The 20,518-nt window shown below is 45.7% G+C and overlaps 1 protein-coding gene across 8 annotated transcripts in view; it reads right to left on the minus strand.

Moving 5' to 3' along the window:
* Positions 1-20,518, minus strand: part of SLMAP (sarcolemma associated protein) — a 1,084,481-nt gene that overhangs the window by 170,418 nt on the left and 893,545 nt on the right. For all 8 annotated transcript variants that reach the window (XM_078661565.1, XM_078661566.1, XM_078661561.1 and 5 more), the window contains one exon: positions 18,706-18,823. In XM_078661565.1, the coding sequence (XP_078517691.1) occupies positions 18,706-18,823 (118 nt within the window). The remainder of the gene's footprint in view (positions 1-18,705; positions 18,824-20,518) is intronic.

The raw sequence follows: 20,518 nt of genomic DNA on the forward strand, positions 1-20,518 counted from the left end.
CGCCCCAACCTTTCCTTAAAAAGAAACTTCAGGTGAGCCAATTTACAAAGCTTGTCACCATTGAATTATTATTCCTCCACACTCCACACTAAAACAGGCACATCTTTCAATTGTAGGTTGTCCCCCCTTTTCTTCGTCCTGATGAAGACCCGAACTGGTTGCTAATAAGACAGCACCGCACCTCCTGGGTCGAAACGTCGACGTAAAATTCATGAATTGGTCCCTGTATCACTACAGCAGAAAACAAAAATAACTGTACTGTCTGTAGAAAGAAACTAATTTTGGACCTATATTCTTTTTAACTTCAGCAGCAAATCGTTTCATTGTATTATACACTAAATAACACGTGATCACAATTTATTCACTTATGTATTTGCGTTTGTAATTCTTATGTATGGACTGCCTTTTTTTAAATGTCAATAATTAATTTGTATAAAGGGATTGTTTAATCAGAACTTTTTGCCTTTTTTTGATATTTCAAAAATGTGTGGAGTGTGATATATTTCTGTATATGACTAAGCATAGATATAACTAAATAAGAAAAGTTGTATGGAATACATGTTGTGTACAAAAGAATAGTTCAATCCCCGACAGAACCATTTGTTTTTTAACATTGTGTACCCAGGTTCTGAGGGTTACTGGGTTACCCCATTACAATTAATGGATGTGAAAGGTCTAGACTTCCCCCATCCGTGTCCAAGTCCAGATTGCAGTATTTTATCCATGGCGTCCAAATCTTTCGGAATTAACGCGGGCAGCCCCGCGCCTTGTAAATCACTTTCTCCGCAACCAAATATAGTTCCATATTAGACCTCTTCGAGTGTGGGAAGTTGTTGGGCCCCCCAATACTTAGTCCCTCTTGGCTACTACTAATTCTAGATTGGCCAGCAGGAGCTTGTGCCGCGGCAAGTTAATGTCTGTAGGGACCCCCAGTAATTATGAATTTCGTGTCCAGCCCTAGTTGGGTTCCCAGTATATTGCTCAATTCTCCCAGGATCGTGTGCCAGTATGTTTGGATGTGCCTGCACTACCAAAGGGTGTGTATGTACGTGCTGCGCTCCACATGGCATCTAAGAAAGGTTGGATCCTCCACCCTTCCCATCGTGTGCAGACGTGCCCTGTTAAAATAGAATCTATGGAGGACCTTATATTGTATGAGACGCAGTCTAAGTCTGATAGCTACTTTGCGAGGGTGCATAAGGGCCACCTCCCAATCTAGATCTTCCAGTGGGCCGGTGTTGAGTTCCCACTTGGCGGCTGGCGGGCCAAGGCTGTCCGGCATATTATTGATTGGTGTCTTATATGTCAGGGATATCGCCTGGGTCGGGATCTCTTCTTGAAGGAGCCTACCTTCTAGTGGGGTATATTCTGGCAGCGTCACACCGTCCAACCCTTCAGCATGCCAGGCGTTTAAGTCTAAGGTATTTAAGGCTTGGGAACTATGAAGTTGATATTTAGACTGAAGGGAAGAAAATGAGGCTAAAGATCCACCCTCCAAAAGATCCCCTATCTTAGAGATGCCTATGAGGTCCCATTTCCCAAAACCCCTCAACTTTCTGATCTCAGTCAATCTAGCTCCTTCCCACAGGGGGGTCTCCTGCACAGGTTTCCCCTCCCACTTCATCTGCTTTTCCCCACTCTTCCAGGTCGCTAGTACGCGTTGGGTAGCTGGGAAGAAACGTGCACCTCCGGCAACCCCGTACATGTAGTGTAAGTGGGTGCGTGTACGGATTTGCAGCCTTTCCAGTCTATATGTGGGGTGATCACCTGTCACGTGGTTCTATTCGTTAATGACTGAGGTGGGCCGCTCTATCATAGGCTCTAATATCTGGTAAGGACAACCCTCCGTTATATGGATTGCATTACTATTGATGGGTGGGCTCCGTCCCATAGCAGGAGACGTAGTTCACTGTTAATGGAAGCAAAAATGGCGCCTTTTACTTTGTGGTATGTATTTTGCAGAACATAAAGGAGTTGAGGGAGTCTTACCATTTTATACATGGCAGCTCTGCCCATGCTGGTCAGAGGGAGTTTCCTCCACCTCTTCACATCCGCCTGAAAATTTAGTAATTGTCGCTGCTCAATCTCCACGCATGGAGGCGCAGAGTTGACAGGTTTGGATGAAGAACCCTCTCCTGCTGCTGCAACATAAGATCCTCCCAAAGGGGCAGCCTGATAGGAGGATCGACAATCATTCTCAGAAGCGCAGACTCTCCTTGCCTGGTCCGCAGCCAAAAGAATAACTTGGGCCCCGTTGCTCCTGATCTTCTTCAAAACCCTGGGTAGGAGTGATATGGGCGGATAAGCGCAAAACAGGCCTGAACTCCACTCACAATGAAAGGCATCGCCGAGTGATTGCCGCATTGGAAACTCCAGCACGCAGTACTGCTGACACTGTGCGTTCTTTTAGGAGGTGAACAAATCTAAGCAAGATTCTCCCCACTGCTGAAAGAGACCTTGCGCCACCTCCTATGCCACTCGTGATCCGCTAGGCTTTGACAGCTGAGTTTGTCCGCCCTGCAGTTCAGCGAACCTGCCAGATGATGAACCACCAGGATTATGCCCTATTCCAGCCATGTCCAGAGACGCAGGGCCTCTCGACAAAGGGCCCACATCCCCACCCCGCCCTGCTTATGATGGCGGTGTTGTCCGTGAACACCTGCACTAGCGTCCCCTTGACAAAGGGAAGAAATGCTTTCAAAGCCAACCGAATCGCTCTGCGCTCCAGCACATTTTTGTGGCGCTCCGACTCCATCAGAGACCAGTGTCCCGTGAGCTCCACCTCTCCTAGATGATCGTCCCATCCCAGAAGTGACGCATCTGTCGTGACTGTGAGATCTGGTTGGAGAAGGGAAAAGGGTATGCCATTGACCCAATCGCAGTTCATCAACCACCACTGCAGATCTCTCACAGTTCCTTCCGAGATCTGAACCAAGTCGGTGAGATTTCCCCGATTCTGTGCACATTGGAACTGCAAGTCCCACTGCAGAGCCTGCATACACCATCTTGCATGTCTTACCAACAGGATGCAGGGGGCAATGAGGCCTAACAACCTCAGAGCCAGCCTCACCAACAAAACCAGGATAGAGGCTGAAATATTGGAATCATAGCCTGAATATTCTGGACTCTCTGCTTGGGAGGATAAGCCCGAAACTGCACTGTGTCCAGAACAGCTCTGATGAAAGGGAGCATCTGAGAAGGAGTCAGGTGTGACTTTGGTACTTTTATAGAGAACCCCAGCGAATGAAGGTGTGAGACGACTGCCTGGGACGAGGACGCCTTCAACAGCCAGTCGTCGAGGTAGGGGAAAACTGACGCGGCTATCCTGCACAGATGAGCTGCGACCACAGCCATCACCTTGTTGAACACCCGTGGGGCACTGGTATAAGGCCGAAGGGGAGCACAGTAAACAAAGTGCTCGTGGTATACCTTGAACCGCAGGTAACGCCTGTGGCCCGGCAGGATGGGAATTTGAAAATGCGCATCCTGCAGGTTCAACGCTACCATCCAGTCTTCCTGGTCTAGGGCAGACAAGACCTGAGCCAGAGTGAGCATTTTGAGTTCCTCCTTTTTGAGGAAGAGATTGATGGTCCGAAGATCTAATATAGGCCGCAGCCCTTTGTTCTTCTTTGGAATCAGAAAGTAGCTGGAATAACAGCCACTGTATAATTCTGAAACTGGGACCCTTTCTATAGCTCCCTTGGCCAAAAGAGACAAATTCCTCTTGGAACAACTTTAAATGATCCTCTGTCAGCGGTTACTGACTTGGCAAATTAGTAGTACAAGAAAAGAAAGGTAGAGAATAGCCTTCCTGGACGATCTGCAAGACCCACTTGTCCGATGTTATGGATCTCCAGTGTGGGAGATAATGACGAATTCTCCCACCAACTGGAGCAGGGTGGTCCCGCAGAACCAGCCTAGGAGTGCTTGAAGGCTGCGGCTGCTGGGGGCAGTGTGGTAGACGACTTCTGGCCTCCATTCAGAGATTGGAATGCACAGCGTGGCTGGGGTAAGGCTGACGTGGCTGGAAACCACTTCTGTTGCCACGAACGGAAGACTGGCCACGAGGAGTGGAGGAAAGGCCCAAGGATCTGGCCGTACCACGAGAGTCCTTGAACCTGACCAGGGCAGAGTCTGCCTTTTCCCCAAAAAGGCGGGTTCCATCGAAGGGCATGCCCATCAAAATAGCTTGGATACCACCCAAGAAGCCAGTGGTACGAAGCCAGGTGTGGCATCTCAGGGCCACCGTCGTTAACCTCGATCTGCCCAGTGAATCAGTGGTATCTAATCCACACCGTATGGTGAATTTTACTACATCCCTCCCGTCTTTGACAGCTTAAGAGAGCACAACCCTGGTCTCCTCCAGGACTAGTGGCAGCACTTGCGCAACCGTCTCCCATAGGGAATAGTAGAGACGTCCCAATAAGCATGCAGTATTCACCGACTGCAATGCAAGGCTGGAGGAAGGAAACCTCATCTTCCCAAGTGAATCCAACTTCTTGATTCCTTCTCTGGAGAGGGGGAAAGGAATACGCCTTGGGATGTAGAGGCCTGCACCACCAAACTCTCTGGGGTGGGGTGTTGGCTGAGGAACTTTAGGTCTCCCGGAGATGGGCGATGGCGGCATACAATCGTCCTATTCACAGGAGCCCATATGCTAGGTTTGGAACAAGTTCCCAGAAGCATGTCTGTAAGTGCCTCATTAAAGGGCAACAGGGGCTCGGAAGTGGAAGCCCCAGGTTAAAGCACCTCAGTCAGGAGATTAGTCCTGACTTGCACGGAGGGCAACTCTAGTCCGAGGACCTCAGCTGCCCTCTTTACCACCATGGCATAGGACACTCCCTACTCCATAGCCACCGTAGGAGGTGAGAGCATGCCAGTATCTGGGGAAGTATCCAGACCACTGGCCTCCCCAAGTTCCGATTACCAGTCCATACTAGCACGTCTTCAAAGTGCTCTGGTGACAACATGGAACCTCTGGGTTCTGTCGGAATCGGCATCGATCAACGCCATTCCGGTGTAGTGTGTGGTTTATGGGCCTCTTTTGCATGCATGTTAAGTTAGCATGGCTTATTTGGAGTTTAAGCGCCATTTTACCTTTTGCTGCTTTTTGCACACGACACTGCTTAGCTGTTTTTGCAGAGTTAGCTTTCACGAAGTTCTGTAAATGGGAAAAGGTTTGTTTTTTGACATCTCTAGACATACATCGTGCCCCCAGTCTGTACAGTGACTGCTGAGCCGCCAAGGTTATCATAACGTGCGAGCCTGTTTATCGGCGTGTCTGTGTAACACATTCTAGACACAACATTTTGGCAGCTGCAAGCCGAGTAGGATTCTGGCGCCTTTATCATAGCACACTTGCCAGAATTGAACACACTTGGAAGATTCCAGGCATGCAGAGAGACTAACCGGTCCTGATGTAATTTACACTTACTGAGCGAACAAGTAAATGGGGTCCCCCTTAAAAAGCCCAAGAGACCTTCTATAGTTTTATAATACATAGTCCTTTAAAGGGAGGGTGTTTAAACTAGGCGCTTTCATCACCTGTTTGCACTATCATTGTAATACGAGTCCTCCTTTTGTATTTTATGGAGTTGTAACCATGCTGACCATATTATTTTTCATCATATGTATGCTTATGTTGGCTAAAATACTGCGCTTGAGATCACGTCCTGAGGCGAAAAGCCGGGAGCTTAGATAGTGAATCTTTTAAAATGTACCTGTGATACTGTGTTTTTTAGACTTACCTATCTTTTGGGCACATAACGCTGCAACCTAAAGCACCCTCGCACAGCCGAATAATCGCTGCAGCGGGTGAGTGTTTGTTGTTTCTTGCCGCCATTCCCGACCCATCAGACACGCCCACTCGCGCTGGACACGCCCCCCTGCGCCAGGCCATTTAAACGCGCGCTGACTGCAAGCGCCACTCGTACAGAATCCTCCTGAGGCGAAAAGCCGGGAGCTTAGATAGTGAATCTTTTCAAATTTACCTGTGATACTGTGTTTTTTAGACTTACCTATCTTTTGGGCACATAACGCTGCAACCTAAAGCACCCTCCCAGAGCCGAATAATCGCTGCAGCGGGTGAGTGTTTGTTGTTTCTTGCCGCCATTCCCGACCCATCAGACAAGCCCATTCACGCTGGACACGCCCCTCCCAACTCCCTTTCCACTCCCATAAAACATGTACATCCATCGGAAGCGCAGCGGACGAGAGCAGCGGGCGCGCCGATTGCGCGCCAAAGGCGCGCTTAAGGCAAGCTCGTCTGCGCTCGTCCGCGCCGAGGCCGGGCCCAGGGCTACCTCCCTGAGCCACGCATCGCTCAAACACCGACTTCACTGAAATACACCCCCGACCAACTCAGAAATCTTAGGCCTTCGGCAATATTGCCACATTCCTTACCGTATCTGCTACATACCAACCCTATGGAAGGTCCTTATAAGTGCCCAACCTGCACTACTCCTACCCCCCTGGCCAACCCCCCCTTCCAAGTCGTAGCTGCACTTATTAATGCACGTTCTGTTCCGAAACATAAAATTGAAATTTCAGAATTCATTGAGTCGCACAATCTAGATCTCGTTTTTATTACCGAGACTTGGGGTGATGACTCTTCCGGCCCGGATTTTAAAACAGCCGCCTCTGAAAACTACTGTGTATACAGACTAGATAGAATGAAAAGAAAGGGGGGAGGGATAGCCATTATTTACAGGAACCACCTCAAAGTTAAAATTACTGATCTTAAACACTATGATTGTGAGGCCTTGTCCTTTTCCATCTGTCTCTCCGACAATCAATCATTTGTAGGCATTTTACTCTACCGCCCGCCGGGGTCTAGATCTAAATTCCTCAACGATCTTAATAATCTAACCGAGGTCACAGCTGGAGCTCCTCACTTTACCATATTGGGAGACTTTAATTTCCATCTTGAATCCATTTGTGACCCTGATACCACGGCGCTAATTAATGATCTATCAGCAGCCGGCTTCCAGCAAATTGTCAACCAGCCTACCCATAAAGCCGGACACACCCTTGATGGGATATTCACTAGTAATCCACACATTGTGGTTTCAGAGGTGATCCCTCTCATCTGGACGGATCACTCAGCAGTTTGCTTCTCCATTAAACTTAAACCCATACCTCCTTCTATTGTATCATCTTCTCCTATCTCTTTCAGAGACTGGAAAAATATCAACACTTCTCACCTTGCTTCTATGTTGTCTGACAGCTTCATCACTACTGAACAGGATCCGTCTCTAGCCTCCCCCAACTATCTCAACAGCCTAAACACGGCTTGTCATGTGCTAGCACCCTTAAACACCTCCCATCGCAGCAGAAAGCTCCACTCGGCCCCTTGGTTCACAGAATCCCTTCGTCTTCAGAGACAACACTGCAGAAATCTGGAAAGATATTGGCGCCGCTACTACAACCCTACTGATAAAATCCCATACAAAAGCGCCCTCTCCAAATATAAATATCTTATTATCTCTGCAAAGACCGATTACTACACCTCCCAAATCAATCTGGCAAAAAACTCTGCAAGACAATTGTTCCAGGTAGTTACTCAACTTTCTAACCCCCCTACCCCTCGTCCTGACATTTCACAAGCCCTCTGTAACTCTGTTGCCGAGTTCTTTGAAGACAAGGTTACCTCTATTTTCTCATCCTTCACCCACTCTGTTCCCACTACCACCACCAACCAACAGCCGCCCATTAACACCCATATCTTCTCGAATTTTGAAGCATCCACTGAGGAACAAATCAGACGCTTAATTTCTAGTACAAAATCAGGATCACCCTTAGATCCTTGTCCCCCTGCCATTCTCAATCTCATCCCAAAAGTCATTTCCCCCGCATTGACGAACATCTGCAATGCTGTGTTCAGCACTGGCCTATATCCCTCAGTTTGGAAAGAGGCTATCATTATGCCACTTCTAAAAAAAAAAAACACCCTTGATCCCCTCCTCCCAGCCAGCTATCGACCCATCGCATGTCTCCCTTTCCCTGCAAAAATATTCGAGAAAACTATGAATATACAACTTTCCAAATTCATAGATATAAACAACCTACTGGATGAAACCCAATTTGGGTTTAGACAGGGTCACGGAACCGAAACTGCCTTACTAAAAGCGGCAGAAATAAGGATGACATTGGACAAAGGAGGAGCGGCAGTATTAATACTGCTAGATCTCTCCGCAGCCTTCGATACGGTCGATCATGCCACCCTGATCGACCGTGTCTCAGCAATAGGCATTCACAACAAGGCCAAAGAGCTTCTCGCCTCCTTCTTAACGGACCGCTCACAGACAGTAAAAATGGGCCATTTCACCTCCCTTACCTTCACCCTTCCCTGCGGAGTCCCGCAGGGATCCTCGCTAAGTCCGACACTGTTTAACATTTATGTTGCGGACTTAGCAAGGGGGATAAAAACCTACGGCATCGCCCTCACGACCTACGCCGACGACACCCAATTGGTGCTATCGGTGCACAACGATGGCGCATCAGTTGCTGCCAACTTTCAAGAAGGCATGCTGGCAATCAGTTCCTGGATGTCATCAAACTGTCTCAAACTGAACCCTGACAAAACAGAGGTGATGACATTCGGGAAACTGGAACCTACTTGGTCCCCCCAATGGTGGCCAACTAAGATGGGAGCCCCACCAGAACCTGTCACTAAGGTTCGTAACCTTGGAGTTACGTTTGACAACAAAATGACCTTCCATCACCATGTCAACTCTGTGGTTTCCTCATCCTTTTTCATCCTGAAAAGGATCAAAAAACTTCTACCCTACCTTCCCACTTCAGCTGGCAAAACCCTAATCAGCACTTTGGTCTTCGCTAAAACAGACTATTGCAATGCCCTTCTTCTGAACGCCCAGGAAAAAGTCCTTAACAGGCTGCAGCTAGTTCAGAATGCCTCAGCCAGGGTCTTACTGGGCATCCCTAAGTTCTCCTCGATCTCCCCTTACATTCAACAATTGCACTGGCTCCCAGTCAAGAGTCGTACAAAATTTAAGGCACTGTGCATCGCCTATAAATCCATCAACAACTTAGGCCCACAGTTTCTCAAAGACGCCCTCTGCCCGCTTGAAAATTCAAGAACGCTTCGTTCTTCCTCTGCCCATCTGCTCAAAGTTCCACGAACTAAAAGAGCCAATTGGGGTGACAGATGTTTCATGATTTCTACAGCTAAACTCTGGACCACACTCCCCCTTTACATCAAAACGGCCCCTACACTCATCAGCTTTAGGAAGAAACTAAAAACCTGGCTTTTCTCACGTAAAATTTCTGCCATAGCTATCATTCTGTATACTGAGCGCCGAGACACCTCCGGGTAGTTGTGCGCTATAAAAATCGCAAAAAACATACGAAACAAACAAACGTCGTTAAAATAAATATTTTAACCTTACTGTGTCTCTTTTTTACTCCTGTTGTGGACTGTTATGAGAGTATAGCCAAAGAGTGTTCTCACTTCCCACCATTCCTGAGATGTTCCTAAGTAGCATGTTCTAGGTTGTCTAATAATTTGTTTCTTTGCTATAAGACAAGGAGCTAATATGACACTGATTGCTAGTCTGGTAGGGGATTTTGGGTACTAAGGTGAGTTTTTGGCACACCATAGTTCACTGAGGTCCTGAGTCTCTGTGCACAGTTCTGTGTCTGAGCAGAAACCCTGCAACACCGGCTCCGTATCATCGGGGATGAAGATGGGGCTTGCGCGACCGACGGGCATGGGCGACGTTGCAGGCACCGACTTCAGGTTTGACACCGGGGAAGGTGGCGTTGGCATGACCGGCGTCAAACCGGATCCAGGTATGGAACCCTGAGGCCCCACCGGCATTGTGGCTGGAGCCAACGGCGTCAAACCCAATGGGGCCCCTTCCGACCCTGCAGGGCCCGAAGGCTCTCCAGAGGGGTTGTTCCGCTCAAATACGCGGTGGATGGCCACATGAAATTATGTTATTTGAGCGGTAGTCACTATGGCTCCCGGCAAGGGGAGAGGTGCAAAGTCGACTCAGGCTCCGGGAAACCGTGTCCAGACCGTCTGTGCTCCTTACCTCTCTCAACGACAGACGCCACTTGAGGTTAAGATGAAGTCCGCTTGGACAACTTCTACTTGTGCCTCTTCCCAGAGTGTCCCGAGGACCTTGAATGGGAGTAAGAGGACTTTGGATTTCGGGAGCAGTCCAGTGACCATCTCTTCTTCGAACGGGACCGTGACCTCCTTGGAGTTTCGCTTGACGGGGTCGACGCCCAGGCTGCGAGTAAATTCATTGCTCGCTTTCTCAAGGTCTTCGGAGCCATCGCCCAAGAGTTCAAACACGACTTCGTATGGTGGTCGCGCTCGAGACACTAGAGACATCATGCGGGAGGGAACAAGTCCCACATGGTTTGATACCGGTCTTCCTCGAAGACATCCCTCTCACAAAAAGTAGATTCTCAAAATTTCGACAAAAGTTGAGAAAAAGCCTGCCAAAAAAGTAGCAGAGGGGTAGCTCTTCCCCGATCGGCACTTAACTGGTGCGGAAAGAAAAGAACTGACATCCGCGTGCCTGGTTGGCGCCTATGTCGGCGCTGCAACGTCCTATCCGACAGCGACAAATTCAGGCAAACTCGAATGGAGCCACCCCACGTCGCGCCCAAGTGGTATTGCTCTGCAACAGTTTCCGGAACCGGCCTGACGCTTGGGCAATACAAAGGTAAGGAATCTGAAGCTAGAATTCTCAGATAATTGATTATTGGGGGAAGGAGGTTTGCTGTTTGATGATGTTAACTAGGTCTTTGGGTCTGTTCCTGGGCCGGTAAAGATAATCTCGGAAGAAGGTGGATTTTTCTTTGAAGATGTATTTTTTATATTTTTGGTGTTTCTTTGGGCTAGATAGAGTTGTTGCCTTTCGATGTTCAATTCTTTGTTGAACCAGGATCTGGAGGGGATATTCCTTGATTTCTTGAGTTTTAGGGGGGCAATTGTTTCCACGAGAACTGTGATTTTTGTGTTGTAGTGGGCGGTGAGGTCCTCGGCAAAAGAAAGGTCAGGTGGAGTAAGGATTTGGGTGCTGACTAGTGCTTCTAGCTCGGCTCAGTTTGGTGGATGTTTCTTGCCCAGTGCTTGGGGCAGCTGCTTTGGTGTGCACGATGATGGGTGGAATTGGGGTCAAAGAGAATTTGATAGTAATCTGACCAGTCGGATAGTAGGACAGAGCGCAGAGATAGTGTATTGTTTTTGGAGATGATTGCGCCAAGGGTAGAACCCTTGTTGAGCGTCTGCAAGTTGCAATGTTGGGTGAGGTCTTTCGCTTCCAGGAGAACAGAGGGCTTGTGCTGAAGGGTCTTTAGTGTTGTTCAGGTGCTGAGTTAAATCTCCAAGTATAATGTCAGTGCTGTCTTTTATGGAGATTTGCGATATTAGGCCTGCTAGGTCTTCCAGGAATTGTGAGTTTGTACCAGGAAGGTGATATATGACATGGAATTTGATGGGGTTTGGTCAATTTGAGGAGAGCTGCACTCTTAGAAATTCAAAGGTCGGATGTTTGGCAGTGCGGAAGGGAGTTAAGCATAGATCGCTTTTGAACATAATGGCTACTACGCCACCCCTGCCACCAATGTGATCGTTGCGAATGATTGAGAAGTCTGGTGGGGAGATGAGGTCAATGTAGGAGGAAGAATGGTCATTTAGCCGGTTTTCAGTTAGAAAGCAGATGTTCGTGCTATGTTATAAGAGGGTATCGGCTATAGCAGTGGCATGCTTGGTTGCTGATCGGCAATTTGGTAGCATGCAGCGGGGCATGGGTGAAGGTCTCTGTTCAGGATGACTGGGTTGAAAGGTTGTTAAGTGGGAAGGCAGCCTAAGAGGGCGATAGATATTTGTGCTCCTGGTCGAGCTGAGGACAACTGGGATCTTGTGGAGGTCAGTATGGCTGGGGTCCATTTTATAAGTTGATTTCATCAATTCCGTCGCCTGCTGCGATGTTCCAGACAAAAAGCATTTGGGTTTGAGGCGGAGTGGCTTGTTTGTGGCAAGATCAGAGTTAACTCATGACGCTAGGGGTTGAGGTAGGGTATGGGTAATATTTGCCTCTGCGCAAAGTGATGAGATTTCATCCAGAACAGTGCTAATTTTGAGGTATAGATGGGCTATTATGGGGATCAGTTGAGAGACGGTTAGGACAGCGGGGCACGGGGTGTGTGCTGGGGCACGTCGCAGCCAAGGGAGGGGGCCTAAGGAAGGAGCAGGCCTATAAGTTGATGCCATATCTTTCCAAGACGGTGTAACGATGGGGCATTGGTGCGTGGCCCAGCTGCAATATTATCAGTCTAGACAGTCAATGTAAGCATGGGCTAATAGACTTACAAAAGCTGGTCAATCCAAGCACTTAGGCTGTATTAAAACAGTTTAGAAGTTCGAACACAAAAGCAATTATAGTGGAAACAAAATGTATTCACTAAATGAGGTAAAACGATGTCCATCTGTACAATCCATTTCTTAATGGGTTCTTGCTTCAGAAAAACAGCCGACACGTGTTTTGTCATCAACATGACTTTTTCAAAGCTTGCCAGGTATAGGGTACTCTCCAATCATTAAAGAACTTTTTCTGCAAAGTTGTTGAGAGTAACTCAAATATACACAATGAAATGATGTCCTCATTTGTCTATATAATAGACCAGCAAGTATGTGGTATGAATTTGTTGTTGAGGGTAAGTTGAATCATAAAAAGGAACATATTCCAATTGGCAGTGGTGAATCGGAAAAAGTAGAAATGATTCCAGGTCCAAGGTCACCAATGTATCAGTATAGACTACTTTCCCACGTACAATAACCGGTAGACAGAGTCCGTGATAAGGTCCCGTCAAGTACGGTCTTTCGCCGGCATCTAATAGCATGGGCTAATAGATGTTGTGGGGACAGGGCTGGTCACCGATGAGACAGAGCCTCAATAAATTCACTGTGTAAACTTAAGGTAGTATAGACAAAGGTTGAAATAGGAGTATGGGTGTGGGCACCAGCGTATGATATGATGTCACCTGTGTGCCTCAGGAGCCAGTGTTATAGTCCTATGCACCAGTACTGCATATAGGCACAGTAAGTGTGTAGGATGTTAATGCAGCACACACATTTCAATACAGTAATAAATACCAGTATCAACATACAATCACAGGTGTGGGCACAGAGAATTAAAATTAGCTTAAACAGGGATACTCGGTGGACCTATAAACAGCAGGTACATATGCATACATTAAACGCTCAGGATAGAGACACAGGCGTACAAGGCAAGGTTCAGACTTAAATGTTATTTGCTAAGGAGAATTATTCAGTGAAGAGGGCAGCTGTCCAAGTCTAGTGCATACATATGGTACCAATGATGCCGCAGGATTAGGCCCTCTGACAAGCACATATAACTGTAAGTGCATGGAACTACATACAGGTGCACATGTAGATGGTGAAGGAGTGCAGTACCAGGTTCTGGCGAAAGTGAAAATACTACTGCAACCAAGGCCCTGGTGAACTAAGCTGGTTGCCTTATGAGGAAGAAGCCTAAACCTTTCTACTGAGGGTCAGCCCAAAAGTTGAAAGTGTGTGGTCAGTCAAGAGTCCTTTTACTAGGGTAATTTGCCCCCAAAAGCTGAGCAACCTATGGGGCAGTCTATACGTAGATGTCGGCATTCATAGATTTGAGGGGCCAGATGTTTTGGCCGTTTTGTCAGGTGGTTGGATATATAAATATATACACACATATACATACATGTACACACACAGACATATATACACACACATATATATACACACACACACAGACATACACACATATATAGACGTATATACAGACATATATACATATACACACACACACACAAACACATACAGACACATTTACATTTTGATATATATATATAAAACTATCAGAATGTTCAGGTAAGAAATTATCCAAATAAGGGTGAAATAGAGCTAATCTCTAGGCAAGTTCTAGTGGCAGTCATCACTGGAAATACAAATTCAAACTTTGAAGGGGTGCCTCTATGTAATCCCTGTGTCACTTCCAGTATGGAAGACCCAGAATCGGAACTTAGCGTCAGATGGGGAAAGTGCTGAAGTAAAATTGTAACAGGGTTTACTGACCTTAGATGACTCTAGATGAGAAATCTGTTAGAAGACTTACACTTTATAAAGATAACGTTACTTACCCAGTAAGCATCTGTTTTTGGCATGTAGAGCTGTAGATTCACATGCTTTGCATACTTGTGCCATCTAGTGTTGGGTCCGGTGTTTGCAAGTTGTTTTTCTTCGAAGAAATCTTTCTAGTCACAAGGTGAGGTGAGGTGACTCCTCCTTTCGGTGATAGTGCGCATGGGCATCGACCCCATTGTTAGATTATTTTCCCGCAGAGGGTGAGAATGGAGTAGTAAGTGCAGAATAGAGATGGCCATGTATATGTATGTAAATTGAGAACTGCAACAACTACAGGTACCCAGGGAGGCGGGTGGGCGCATGTGAATCTACAGCTCTACATGCCAAGAACAGCTGCTTACTGGGTAAGTAACATTTTCTGTTTGAGGCATGTGAGCTGTAGATCACATGCTTTGCATAGACTATACAGCAGTATACCACCAAAGCGATGGCTAACCTGTAGCTGCTGCAGTTGCTTGAAACAATGTTTTAAGTACTACCTGGCCTACATTAGCTTGTTGCCTTGCTAACACATCTACACAATAGTGCTTGGTGAATGTGTGCGGTGTAGACCATATTGCTGCCTTACAGATGTCAGCTAAGGGAATATTTCCTAAGCAGGCCATAGTAGCCCCTATCTTGCAAGTGGAATGCGCTCTAGGGGGTTCTTTTCACTTTCCCATAACATGTTTGGATACATTTCACAATCCATCTTGCAATGCCTGATTCAGATATGGGGTTGCCTTTGTGTGGTGGTGAGAAAGCAACAAAAAGCAGTTTTGTTTTACAAAATTATTTTGTTCTTTCTACGTAATATAGTGGAGCTCTTCTAACATCCTGTGAGTGTAGAGCTAGTTCTGCTACAGAATCAGGTTGAGGAAAGAACACAGGTAACTCAACTGATTGATATGAAAGGCAGAAACTACTTTAGGAAGAAATTCAGGATTAGTTTGAAGAACCACTCAGTCTTTATGAAGCTGAAAGAAGGGCTCTTGTATAGATAATGCCTGAAGCTCATCAACTCTCCTCAGTGAAGTTATTGCTATGAGGAAAGCCACTTTCCAAGAGAGGAATTGTAACTGACACCTGTGCGTTGGTTCAAATGGTGGACCCATAAGTCTTGTAAGGACTATGTTTAAGTTCCACGCTGGTGCAGGTGGGACTCTTGGTGGTATCACTATTTTTAATCCTTCCATAAAGGCTTTAATCACTAGTACTCTGAATAGAGGTAAGTGTTGTCTGTTTTGTAAGTATGGAGCTACTGCTGCTAGATGCAAGCGAATGGATGTGTAAGCCACACCAGATTGCTGTAAATGTAACTAGTAACAGATGATGTTCTGTACAGAAGCATCAAGAGGATTGATATTGTTACAGTAGATAAGAAGCGGTTTGCATTTTGCTGCATAACATGCTCTAGTAGTAGGCTCTCTAGCCTCTTTTGGGATATTCATACAGTCTGGTGGTAATTGTAAATAGCCAAACTATGATTTCAGGAACCAGATTGCTAGGTTGAGTTCTTTGGGATTGAGATGCCGGATTTCTCCATGGTTTTGAATGAGGAGACCGGAGGTGAGATGCAGCTTTTGGTGTGGATATAAAGTCTCCCAACTGTAGGAGTGGGAGTACTTGCGAAAGTGTCACCATGTGGAAATGTTCTGACAGTATGTAGAAGTTTCGTTCTCTGAGATCCAGAACAGGTCTCAAAGAGCTGTCCTTTTTGGGAATTAGAAAACACAGGGAGTATACGCCTTAATCTTGATATTGTAACGGTACAGGTTCTATGGCTCCTTTTAGTAAAAGAGACTGTGCTTCTTGTTTGAGCAGGTGTAAGTGTTCTGATGACATTTTGTGAGAACGAGTTGGAATGTTTGGAGGATTGGTGGTAAGCTCCAGGAAATAACCATATGGGATAATTCCTAACACCCATTTGTCTGTAGTTATAGACTGCCAAATGGGGAGGAATTGTTGCAGTCTTCCCCCGACAGGTGTGGTATAATCAGGGGGAAGTCACTGTTTATTTGGAGAAGGGGAATTACAGGGCGTGCTGCCTTTTCCTCTACCCTTAGAATTGTTCCCTCTGTTACCTCCCCGAAAGAATCCTCTTCAATGGGACGACTGGTTGTTACCTTTATAGGTGGATGTATTTTGGTCTGAGAGTGTGGTCTTAGACCCTTCTCAGTAAAAGGACTGCCGAAAGGAACCTCTATTGGAAGGGAACTGGAGAGCTCCCATAGACTTGGCGGCCTCTGTTTCTTTTTTCATTTTTTATAAGGCCTGATACACATCAGGTACAAAAAGATGTTTTTTGTCTAAGGGTGTGTTCAGAATGAATTGTTGGACCTCAGGCTTAAATCCTGAGATCCTTAACCAAGCATATCTTCTAAGAAGAATGCTGGTGTTGACTACTCTAGCTGCGGTATCAGCAGCATCCAACGCACACCTTATTGACTAATTGGAAAGTAGTTTCCCTTCAGTTACTAAGGCTGGGCTCAGGTTTTACGCTCATCTGGTATTGAAGCAGCTGCTCCATTTCATCCCAGTGAGCCCTGTCGTACCTGGCTAAAAGGCCTTGCATATTTGCAATGTGTCAGTGATTGGCCGCCTGTGCCGCTACGTGTTTGCCAGAAGCATCAATTAATTTGGTCTCTTTATCCAGTGGAGAAGGGTCCCCAGATGTTTAGGAGTTAGCTCTTTTACGAGCATTAGATACAGCTAGTGAATCTAATGGTAATTGCCCCATGATCAATACTGGATCCGTGGGCCTTATATTTTTTATCAACTCTAGGAGTTAATATGGAAGCACGCACAAGATCCTTAATCTACGTGTCTCATCATGCCTTTAAGCATGGAAAGTGTTGTGATGACCTATGCGTGGACCCTAAGGTTTCAAACATAAAATATTCCTCTAATGCCTCTTTATGCAGACCCACTCCATGATATTGTGCTGCCCTGGCAATGAGTTCTTGGTAGGCTACATTGTCATCTGGGGGCGATGGCTTGGCTCGGTAAAGGTTCGGGTTGTTATCTGTTGGAGGATCAATAGTCTAGTCAGACCTTGGGTCTACTGGTAAATGTGTAACCTTTTCAATATCATCATTATCGTGGTGAGATAGTGGAGAATCCTGAGGTGTAATCTGGAAAGCATCAAAGGAGGCGAGGGTGGTGGTGAAGTGAATGGCGGTGGTATATGAAAAGGACTGGTGGCCACAGATTACCTCTTTAAAGGAATTTTGTAATGAGTGTCCTCATATGGAAGTTTGTGTTTTTGAGGCAGTTTAGAATGTATACAACCTTAATCAGGGTTAATATAGAGTTATTTTTGTTTCCGATCCTTTTTTGGTGGGACAGCGTCTAAATTCAGATCGGACAAGGCCTGATTTGTTTTCGGTGCCGACATGTGATGCTGTTTAGATGCGGAAGATTTAGATTCCAAAGGCTGTTTCGCTTTTGGCGAAGAAAGTTTTGGCTCCCAACCAGAATTTTGATTCAATCTGGGTGGTTTCAGATCCGAAGAGGGCTTTTGGTGAATAGGTACAGAACCGAAGGGCTTGACAGTGAATTTCGGAGCTAAGCCTGGAGGCGGGGCGTCGGAAAAGTTGTCTCGGTGCAGACTTTGGGCAGATGTGGTGCCAAATCCTTGTCTTTTTTTCTGGGTAATTTGGAGGGGCAGGGGGTCTTCCGTACTCATGTGACCCTGTCCCTGCGGCTATTCTTTGACGTCCATCCTAAGGTCCAAGCCAGAATCCTGGCCGGAGAGGATTTCTTCTTGCCGCGCGGATGCACCCACATTTTCCAGAAAGGAATGTTCACCGAAGATGTCCGGTGCAACTTCGATGCTTTGACGCTGTACTTCTCGACGTCGGCCCGACAATCGCGAAGAGACTTCTTCGATCTAAATGATTTGCAGGCGTCAGAGTCTTCCTCCTTGTGCTCCGGAGACTAGCTCAAGTTACACACTTTATGTGAATCAGTGTGCGGATACTTCGTGTGGAACTGAGGGCAAAATTTGAATGGTGTCCATTCCATCGATGGAGAGCTAATCCAATGCGGCTAGGCCCAAAGGCCGTACACAAAGCTTTACGTTCTAAAGAAGTTTTTGGTGACCGAAATGATACATAGAGAATTGGGAAACGCGTACGAGAATAATACCGTTGAGGTAGAGGGTTCCGCATCGAGGGGAACCAAAGAACTCTTTCAAACCGGAGTGCAGCAACACACGTCCGAACCCGATGGCGGAACCAAAAGCAATTAACAATGGAGGCGATGCCTATACGCACTATCACAGAAAGACTTCTCCGAATAAAACAACATGTAAACATTCGGACCCAACACTAGATGGCGGGAGTATGCAAAGCATGTGATCTACAGCTCACATTCCTCGAACATGTAGGTTTCTAGCTTTCACTGCTAAATATCTGTGAGCATTAAAAGAACTTCATATTAAGTCTTTTTCATGAGAATTATTAAGAAAAAATAAGCACAATAGGCAGAACACATTTTAGGATTCAGTTAGGAAATTGCATGAAAATATTTCTTACACTTACCTGTGCAGTTCTCCGGCTTGTCGCTTCATTTCTTCTGTTAACAAAGCTTTCTCCTTTTTCATTGTAAGGCATTCTGATTGTAGAGCACTGCAATCTCCTCTCAATTTCTCGAGATCTTCTGTAATTAAGGATAAATAATTTGTGTAAACTAAATTGCCCAAGCACCGAAAATATTAATTAAATTCCCCTTACAGCACTGGATGTTTTACAAATAAACTTTGTGGTAAGAACCTAAACGTCCTTTTCAGACACTGAAATTAATTGATCAAACTAGCACGGCTACCAAGTACAACCGAACTGGATTTCATTTTCAGTAGTCACTTAAAAAAATATATACACCTATGGGAAATTAAACACGGACTGTGCCTTGAGAGTTCCTGTAGGCAAATAGCATCCTAAATGTAAACTTCAGATCCCAAGATGAAAATGTAACAAAACAAGAATCGTGGCTACTTAAATTGTTATGCAAAGGGACATTGGTGCTTATTCTCAATTAAAAGTGGATTTGTGGAAATCTGGATAAACGTTTTCCATACACTTAAGAAAGGTGCATTAAAATTGACACACAAGGCTGCTGCAATTTTAAAAATGTATACTGCTTCTATGACTAGATGCATTTCACCTCCTTTAAAAGTATGTAGGGCCAAAGCAGACGGCAGTGCTCTATACGAGGCACAGGTCTTGGGTTTTGCTGCCTTGGACGACTTGAGAGTTAGAGAGAAGATTTTTTTAGTGCGCTAGCTAGCTTTCCTAAAAGCACGCCCCGTCTACCATTACCACCGGACTTGGGACTTATGCCTTTGGTGCACAAGTCTCTGCTGTATTGGTGTAGGTCAAAGTACACGCCAGCTTTTGGTGATTAATATTACACTCTCAGAGAAACAGTTGCATCGGATACATCTTGCAACATTAAATGGATAGGCTATGTAAAGGGTATGTTGAATAATCCTGGCCTTGGAGAGTTCTGGTATGATGGTCGTAATTCCACACAACTCTTGAAGGAAGCAGGAAGTGAGAAGCACCTCTTAAGGCTCTCTCTCGTGCATTTTCATTGATATTAAAACGCATGCAGAATTTGAGCCATTCCTTGATTATCTTTTGATTCTTGGTGCCAGACAATTGTACCTTAAGTTCTGTTATGGTACCTTACCTCTACTATCTTTTTCGCTCAAACTGAAGCACCAATCCTGATAAATCCATGGTATGCCAGGTATGCCTGCAAGCAGAAGAAACCTGGTCACATTTTTCTTTTACCCAGTCCATGTCCAACCTAGGAAAAGCTGGATTCTCCAGATCAGCAGGATTCTTAGCTGCAGACAGTATCTCTTGATGCTCAAGATTCTGCGTACGGAAACCAGGGAGTCAGATGTCTGTGCTGTTGCTAGATACCCCAATGTAGCTGGTCTATTCGAGCGAAGGTTTCAGAGTAATTCCCAGTTGAGCCTGGCTAAAGCCAGGTCTCCTATTACAGCCACTTGCTCTTTATTGTGCTGTATAGTTTATTTTTGTAAAGAGAATGATGTATATGAATTACCTTGATTTACACACTATATGTGCTGTGTGTCTATGACTGAATTTTGCTAGTGTATACACTTTTTATAATATCTTCGGTAACATGCGTTTTTATAAACTGCTTTATGCTATTGTGTAGTGGTTTTAACTACGATTTCGTAAACTGTTTTTAAGTATATTTATTTGTGCTGTCATATTGTTTTATTTCCTGCTGTATGTGTTTTATGGTTGTAAAACACAAATAAATTATTGTGAACCAACGAAACTATAACAAAATATCCATCTGATGGCTTTAATACAA

The sequence above is a fragment of the Lissotriton helveticus genome, chromosome 9, assembly GCF_964261635.1.
Source record: "Lissotriton helveticus chromosome 9, aLisHel1.1, whole genome shotgun sequence".
NCBI lineage: Eukaryota > Metazoa > Chordata > Amphibia > Caudata > Salamandridae > Lissotriton > Lissotriton helveticus.